The sequence below is a fragment of the Macaca nemestrina genome, unplaced genomic scaffold, assembly GCF_043159975.1.
Source record: "Macaca nemestrina isolate mMacNem1 unplaced genomic scaffold, mMacNem.hap1 Scaffold_584, whole genome shotgun sequence".
NCBI classification, from domain to species: domain Eukaryota; kingdom Metazoa; phylum Chordata; class Mammalia; order Primates; family Cercopithecidae; genus Macaca; species Macaca nemestrina.
The window spans coordinates 1-7,843 of NW_027257753.1; the positions used below are offsets into that span (position 1 = coordinate 1).

A 7,843-nucleotide genomic window follows, 5' to 3' on the forward strand; every position below is an offset into this window, starting at 1 on the left:
CACCCCTCCCTCACAGCCCAACTGGTTTTTCTCCTTCCTCAGGGCTGGGACTGCCTTCCTGCCAGGACTCCGGGCAAGGCTGAGCTGGCATCCCCCAGGAGGGGAGCAGTCCTCCCCTCAGTGACCTCACGGCCAGCCCCCTCCAGGGACACACCCATCAGGGGCACTGAGGCCCAGCAAGAAGCAGTGTGGACACAGGCTGGAAAGAGGCACCCCAGGGTGCTGAGCTCCCTCCCAGGCCTCCTGGAAACCCCCAGGGTGAGTTCCCCCAGCTCAGTTTATCTCATGGACTCAGCCTCCCCTCCTCACCTGCTCACGCCACTGGCCCAGGGACCCGGCCCACACACCATCAGCCTGCAAGTCGTGACTGCCCCCCACGTCTGTGCCATGGTGACCCTCCCTGCACGCACTCACCTCAGAGTCCCTCCAAAACCAGAAGTCCCACCTCCCCGCTCTACAACTTGGCAAAGTCCACCTGCCAGTGTTCCAGGCCGGGACACCAGGCATCGTCCCCGACAGCTCTCCCACAGCTGCAGCCCACCCACCAGCCACCCTCCTGCCAGCCACCCTGCCCGCCACTGGTTGTGGTAGGTGCCTCCGGCTGGCGCCCTCACCCTGGGTCCATCCACCCGATGGCAGCCACCTGAGCGCCCTGCCGTGCTATGCTCATATCTACAGTGTCCACCTCACCTATGGCCAACACCAGAGCTCCACAGGCCAGCCCTGGCCTCCTACTGCTCCTAGAACCCCTAGGGCCCTGTGCCTCAGTCTCCCCATCAGCAACACGGGTGTCCCCGTGCACCACAACTCTGCCACCAGGGAGCCAGGGTCGGGCATCTAGAGCCATGTCAGTGGCTCAGCCCCTCCTGCATCCTGAGGGGACTGGACCTTTGGGGTAACCCCAGGGAGGTTGTCCCAGGGCCTTAGGCCCTTAGCTGCCTGTGGAGGGCAGGGCTTGGCAGTGGCAGCAGGCCCCACCGCGGCCGGCCTGATCCTGGACCCTGCTCCCACCTGTGTCCACACCTGTGTCCTCAGCCTCGTCCTCCCCGTCTTCGTCATCTCCTGAGGATGGAGCATCTGCAAGGCAGAGACGGCCATGTCCAATGCCCAACCTGCCCCAGGAGGCCCCCAGGTGCCCCTCCAGGTGAGGAAGAGTCCCCCATTTGGGCAACACTTCTTGGGGGTGCCCTCCTCTCCACCAATGACCAGAGAGACCCCCAGCCGCTCCTGACCCACACAGGGACTCAGGGAGCCCGGCACTCGGTTCATTTCTGTAGCTGGCGTGGCCCCAGAGCTCACCTGTCACCCGCACACTGAAGTGGCACAGTACGAGCTGTGTGAGCCGCTGCCGGCAGCTGTAGGCCCCAGAGTCCTCGTGGGAGGCATTCAGCACCTGCAGCCGCTGGGGCCCCACCAGGACACGCTCCGAGGGCACCAGCCCTGCGCCATCCTTGACCCAGACAGTGGGCCCCATGGGACCACCCCCGGGCGGGGGACAGCTCAGCTCCACAGCGTCCCCGCTGCCGAAGACCAACTGCTCCTGCTGGCTGGGCTCCGGGCCGGACACTTCTGCGGGCAAGATGGGCGACCATGAGGCAGGCACCCCCAAACCTGGCACCGTTTACAGACACAGCAGTGGAGGCCTCCGCCGCCCTGAGTGAGGAAGGCTCTGACCCAGATCCAGGGTCCCACCAGACCAGGGGCTGGAAACCGTGCCCCGAAAGGGCCAGAGGTCTCTATCTTCAGTTTTGCCAACCAGTCTCTGTCCCAAGGACTCCGGTCTGCCTTGGTGTGGCAGCCGCCTTCCCCACACAACCTGCAGCCAGCCCCACGGCGGTGCCCCCACAACGCTTCATTCATGGACACGGAGAATTCAAATCTCAAAGTGTCACAAAGTGAGACTCTTCGTTCTTTTGATTTGCTCAACTGCTTGAAAACATAAAATCCCTGCTTGTCTCACAGGCGGCACCACAATGGGCAGGTGCTGGGGGCAAAGGGGACAGGCTGCCCTTCGCTGGCCTTCGGCTGAAATGGAGCTCGGAGGATACTGAGCTCGACAGAGGTACCTGACAGAGGTACCACGACAGGGTTGGTCGGCCAGCCCCCTCGTGGTGCAGATTCACCCCAGGAGGGGCCCGTCCCTCTCAGCAGCCCCCACACCCCATATGGGCCTGAAGAGCAATTCCGATGGACAGCCAGGCGAGGAGGAGGAGGAGGTGCAGGGTCACATGGCCATATGGACGGATCTGGGGGGCAATGCACAGGTTCACCGGGCAGAGCACAGGCCGGGGCAGCGCAAGGGGGCTGGGGCGGGGGTGAGGGCTCCCTGGGGCGGACAAGGTTCTGTAGCCTGCAGTTCCTATGGAAGCTCCACACAGCAGTCATGACAGAAAACACACCGATAAGAGCAAAGTACAAACACGTCGCTGGGTCTGGCCAGGGGGGTCTCACAGGCCGGGGACTGGGGAGGCCCAGGTGGGCCCTCAAGGGGGCCTGGTGGTGGGGTCCTGCTGCCTGCAGGGGGACTGGGGCCCCCTCACAGATGAGGACCAGGCTGGGGGCAGGAAGCTGTGAGAGCCACAGAGCAGGTCAGCAGCCCCAATCCCTCCCTGGGAGCTGAGATGCTAGGATTGGGGCTCACCCACAGGGGCAAACGTGCAGGCAGCCCCCGGGTCCCTCCCCAGCAGCTTCCCAGCTCCCCGGGGCCACCAAAGCCTGTGACCCAAGGACACACCACGGGCAGGGCTGGGGGGACCATCACCCCTAGGCTTCCCTGCCAGGGCCAGACAATGCGTGCAGGCGGGAGGCCTGGGCTTGGGGCCGGGACGGGGGTGGGTGGTCCCCCAGGCAGCCTCCTTCTTCAGACCCAGCTGGGCGGGTTGCGCCATCACTTGTCATTCTGCAGACGCGTGGCCTAGATTCGGGGACCCAGCTGCCCACTCTGGCCACACCAGTCCCTGACTGCCTGGCTAGGCCCTATTCTCCCCAACCCACCTAATCCAGCCACACACGCCCAGTGCCCAGCGTGACCCTGCCAGCCAGAAGGGCCCACACTCATCCCCTGAAGCATCACGGGAGCCCTCACCCCACAGGGACCCACAGCTCAAAGACTGCCCCTGCAGGGACCCTGCAGCCAGGGGGGCTCCCGGCCTGACCTCCAGCCCTCCAGTTCTGGCCAGTGTCTTGTGGGGACCACCCAGAGCTGGGAGCTGCTCGAGGCCCCCCAGAAGGCCGAGAACAGGCTGGTCATGGCAGCCTCAGCTGCAGGCCCTGGCCCAAGGGCAACAGCCGGTTGGTTCCGGTTTGGTCTGAGTGGAGACAACAGGTCAAGCCATCCACACAAGTATTCGCTTCAGCCTGGTCCAGCGCGGGGGAATGGGGGACAGAGCAGCCCCAGGCCAGCCACACCGGTGGCCATCTGCCCGTGTGTGGTGGGGAGGGTGGAGCCCTGACTGCTCCCCTGCTGCCTGCCTACTAGGTGCCAACAGAGGCCAGGGCACCCCAGCAGAGGCTGGGTGGGGAACACCAGGTGAAGGACGCTGTGACACAAGGCATGAGTGGCCACTGTGAGCTCAAGGTCTGACCCCCCTGGGGAGTCAGCAGTTGGGTGGAGCCCCCATAGCCCACCCAGCTGCCAGGCATGGGAGAGCTTTAGCCTCCCAGCAGCCCCAGGAAAGGTTTTCTTTCTTGATCAACAAAAGGGAGGCCCCACTGACACCACACAGACACTGGTGCCCAAACACATCGCAGACAAAACTCCTGCTGTACCCAAGGCGGGGTAGCCCCCCCTTCTATGGATCCCACAACACGTGCTCCTGCAGGCGCCCCAACCCCACACAGTGCCAACCTCTCCTTGGGCTCCACATGCCAACAACGGCCCTCTGCTGTGTGCCAGAGGGGCTGTGCTGGACCTGGGGGACGTTTCCTAGTCCCAGAGACTCTGCCACTCGCTGGTCATGTACCTCAGTTTCCCCCATTGTGGCACAATGTGAAAATCCCACCCCACAGGCCCAGGAGCTCAGGGAAGGCACCACACCCTGTTGGGTGCCTGGAGAAGTGAGAGTGGGGGTGAGAGGCGCTCCCTGCCCTGGGTCTCTTGCCCCAGGACTGATGACCGTTAGGCCAGGGTGCTGGGGACGGCTAAACTCTGGCCTGGGGAACGTCCCTCCAGGTTCCAGGTCTCTGCAGTGGAGGCCCAGTGCACGTGAAGGAGCATGGGCGAGAGGGTGGGGGAGGCTTGCTCCATCATAAGCCCCTTGGTTGACCCCAGAGAACAAGGAGCAAATTCAGACTCACTTCCAGAGCTGGCCGCCCCAGGGGTTTATTTGGGTTTTGGGGTGAGATGAGGGCTTAGGGTCAGGGAACACGTTTTGGTTTTGGATGCACATGAAGTTCTCTGTAGCTCTCTAGGGGACAGGAGGTATTGCCAGGCAGGGGCCATAAAATAGCCTAAGAGGAGGAGGCCTCCAAAAGTCCAGCCTCCCTGTCTCCCCACCTGGAGACATTCCTCTTCAGAGTTTCACAATAAAGTCAGGAAAAAAGGGATCTGGGGGCTGGGCAGGCTAAAGAGAGCTTGCCAGGGTTATCCGGCCTAATCCTTCAAACAGCCTGCCATTATCGGTTCTCTTGGACAGGTGAGGAAACTGAGGTTCGAAGAGGGCACCTGAGCCTGGGCTGGCAGTCTGGAGGTCCAGGCCAACCCCTTACCCCACCAAAGGTGGCTCCACTCCCAGCTCATTCACTCCTCAGTCACTCAGGTGAGGGCTGCCTGCCTCCCTAGATGGGGTGACTTTGGACCCCCCTCCTCCAGGAGACCCCCAAGCCCCTGGACTCCCACCCAAGCTCAGCTGTAACAAGGGGTGCCCCATTCCCAGTTCCAGCTCCAAGTACCTGAGAGCTGGGGGGCTGGGGGGTGAGTAACGAGGGGTTCCTAGGCTCACACAAGGACCTGGAGGCCACGCTCAGCCCAGGTTAATGAACCACCCAGAGGCCCACGCGGCTCAAAGTCCAGCCCGGCAGAGGAGGGGTGGGGGAGGATTCAGTCAGCACCTTCAGGAAAGACCCTGCACCCCGAGACCCCTGCTGGGGGGTGTGGTGCTGTGGGAGAGCCGACCTTGTCTTCCTCCCTGCACCCTGGGGGGTCCCCCTAGGCTCCAACCAGGAACACAGCCCTCTGGGGAGATGGCGGCTGTCCTGGCAGGGCCTGGGGTGGCCAGGGCAGTCCAGGGGCCAAAACCTTCCCCACCGCCCTTGACCACTGCCAGCCAAGGCTCCATAATTTATGTTCCCAGGCAAGCACCAGCCTAGACCTCAGTCCATTTCACGAGGTCTTTGTATTTTTACTGCCCGGCCCATCTTGTTAAGGAACCGGATTAAGTTTATTGACCGATCAACTCACTACCTGTTTCACCAGCTCCAGTGCGGGCGGGGTCGCCGCCCCAAGGCGGGGGGCGGGGCGTTCCAGGGGCGAGTAGGGGAGGCCCCGCGCGCCCGCCGGGGATCCGGGAGAGGCTCCGTAGCCTGGCCGCCGCCCCTCCCCGGGGCTGGCTGACATTCCCGGGCCGCAGGGAGTAATATCTTTATCTGAATGAGAATACGAAAGCCAGGCTCCCCCCGCGGCCGCCCCTCCCGCACCCCTGGAAGCGGGGCCGCCAGAGCAGGCGCTAAAAGCGCGCGCTGACCTCCCGACGGCCCCTGTCACGCCGCTGAATGACACGCACATTCAAGCGCCGGGCCACTTTCATTCATAAAAAAAAATGACATTGTTCCGGGAGGCTGCAGCCGCCGCCGGAGAAAGGGGCGCGGGGGCGCGGGCGGGGCGGCCGCCATCTGCCTCGGCCCTCCCGGCGCCCTCCCCGGCCCGCCGCGCCCGCAGCCGCTCACACCTCCCCGCGAGCCGCCGCGCCGCCATCAATGCGCGGTCTGTGGCCGCGCCGAGGTACAAAGGAGCGGCTGTTCGGGCCTGGGCCCGGGTGGGGCGCGAACTCACCGGGCCAGGGCCTCCCTCCGCGCGGCCGCCGGGCTGGGCTGTGCGCGCCCCCTTCGCCCGCCCGGAGCCGGCAGCGTGTACGGGGCGGCGGCACCGGAGCTCTCGGCCCGACCCGCGAGGAACCGCGGCGCGCGTGCAGGGCGGGCCGGGCGCCCCTTCCCCTCACCTCCCTTCAGACCCTTGACGTCCCGCAGGACCTGGACCGCCAGCCCGGTCTAGGGCCCGCGACGCTGGGACACGCGCTCCTCGCTCGCCTGGAGCTCGGCGCGCACCCACGGGGAAGCGCCCTCAGCCCCCAGGCACTGGCAGGGTCGGCAGCGGGGGCGCTGGAGGCTGCAGCCTCGTCCGGCGGGCAGGGGCCGGGCTTCGCTGACGCGCACACCCACCCTCAGAAGTCCGGCCTCTCCCCTTGGCCGAAGCTCGCCACAAACTGGGGCCCGGGGGAGGGGGACGCCAACAATGGGAACTTTCCGTCTGCGCAGAACCCGAAGAACAGCGGGAATCGTGGAAATGGGGAAACCCGCGCCCTCCCGACAGGCCAGGGCTGGGGAGCCGCAGGGGACGGGGCTGCGGCCTGGCTCCCCGTGGCGGCCTCGCATTTGGGGGGTACCTGCGGCTCCAGGCGCCCCACAAGTCGCCGCGCTACCGCTGGCCGCGCTCTCCGGGAAGGAGGCAGCGGAATCCGGGCGCTGACCCCGGGGCGTCACTCACACCCGGAGTTCCCTCCGACCTGGGGCCGGTTCCCGTCCCCAACGCCTCTGCCCGCACGGGCCGGCCCCTCCCGTGCCCAGTGGGTCCCTTCTTACCTGCCACTCGCCCCACGACGCGCTGCTCCGTCCCCAAGGACTCCGAGGAGGCGCCGGCCACGATGGCCACTGCCACGCAGAGCGCGAGGGCGCAGGCAGGGGCGCCCATGGCGGGGGCGGGGGCCGCGGCGTCCTCAGGCGGCGCACGCGGGCATGCTGCCCCCCACGGCCCGGCGCGGGCACCGGCGGGAGGCGGGCGCCGCTTGGGAAACTGCGGGAGGAGGAGGGCAGCTCGTTAGCGGCGCGGGTAGGGACGAAAGCGGCGGTGGCCGGCTCCTGCGCCCCGACCCCTCCGACCCCCAGCCGCCCCGCCCGCCGCCGCCGCCGCCCAGAGCTCCCGGGCCGCCTGGCGCCGGCCGCCTCCTCCCCGCCGCGGTTCCTCCCTCCTCCTCCTTCCCTCCCTGGCTGCTGCAGAGCCCTCCCAGGGCGGCGGCGGCGGCGGCAAACTTTCCGGAGCGGGAAGCCCGCGCCCCGGCCCGGCCCGCCGCAGGGACTGCTGTGGTTCCGCGACTGCCGCGCACCGGCCCCTCCGCGCGCACCGTTGGACCCCTCCGCGCGCCTGCCCGGACCCAAGCACCGACCTGGCGGGCGCCGGAGTCCGGCTCGCTAGGCGCGGCTCCCGCTCCGGCTCGCTGTCCGCAGGCCCAGCTCCCGCCCCGTCCCTCCGGCCGGCGGCCCGCCGGTGCGTCCGTGCGACCGGCAGAGCAGGACCGCGCGGCGCCAGCTGCTCGCGACGCCGCCACCGCCGCCACCACCGCCGCCGCCACCGCGCACTGAGCCTGGGTTGCCCCGCGCGCCGCAGCCAGTGGGGGACGGTCCGCGCCCCGCCCCGGCCCCGCCCCGCTCCCGCCCGGCCCCCGCCCGACTCGCCGGGGCGCAAGGCACGCCCCCTCGGGGCGGAGCGGGGCATCCGAGGGGGCGTGGCCGGGCGGGGGCGCCCGGCGGTCTCGAGGGCGTGGGAGCCGGGGCAGGCGGGCGAGGCCCCCAATCGCACCGCGGGGCGGCCCGGTGGGCGGTGGGCACGGGGCGCACCGAGGGCGAGCGCAGG

The 7,843-nt window shown here is 67.6% G+C and overlaps 1 protein-coding gene across 1 annotated transcript; it reads right to left on the reverse strand.

Moving 5' to 3' along the window:
• Positions 1 to 6: 6 nt before the first annotated feature.
• On the reverse strand, positions 7 to 7,533 carry LOC139355338 (fibroblast growth factor receptor 3-like). Its single transcript, XM_071090134.1, has 4 exons — positions 7,377 to 7,533; positions 6,796 to 7,006; positions 1,300 to 1,569; positions 7 to 1,077 (listed from the first exon to the last, which is right to left on the reverse strand). Exons 2-4 carry the CDS (start codon positions 6,902 to 6,904, stop codon positions 932 to 934), a joined length of 525 nt encoding a protein of 174 aa, XP_070946235.1. The 5' UTR covers positions 6,905 to 7,006; positions 7,377 to 7,533; the 3' UTR covers positions 7 to 931.
• Positions 7,534 to 7,843: the final 310 nt, after the last annotated feature.

Excerpts from the sequence above, each read along its gene's own strand:
- LOC139355338 (XM_071090134.1), bottom strand. The coding sequence starts at position 6,904 with ATGGGCGCCCCTGCCTGCGCCCTCGCGCTCTGCGTGGCAGTGGCCATC. Across the intron at positions 1,570-6,795 it reads CGTCGTGGGGCGAGTGGCAG|AAGTGTCCGGCCCGGAGCCC; the intron begins GTAAGAAGGGAC and ends TCTTGCCCGCAG. Across the intron at positions 1,078-1,299 it reads CTTCAGTGTGCGGGTGACAG|ATGCTCCATCCTCAGGAGAT; the intron begins GTGAGCTCTGGG and ends TCTGCCTTGCAG.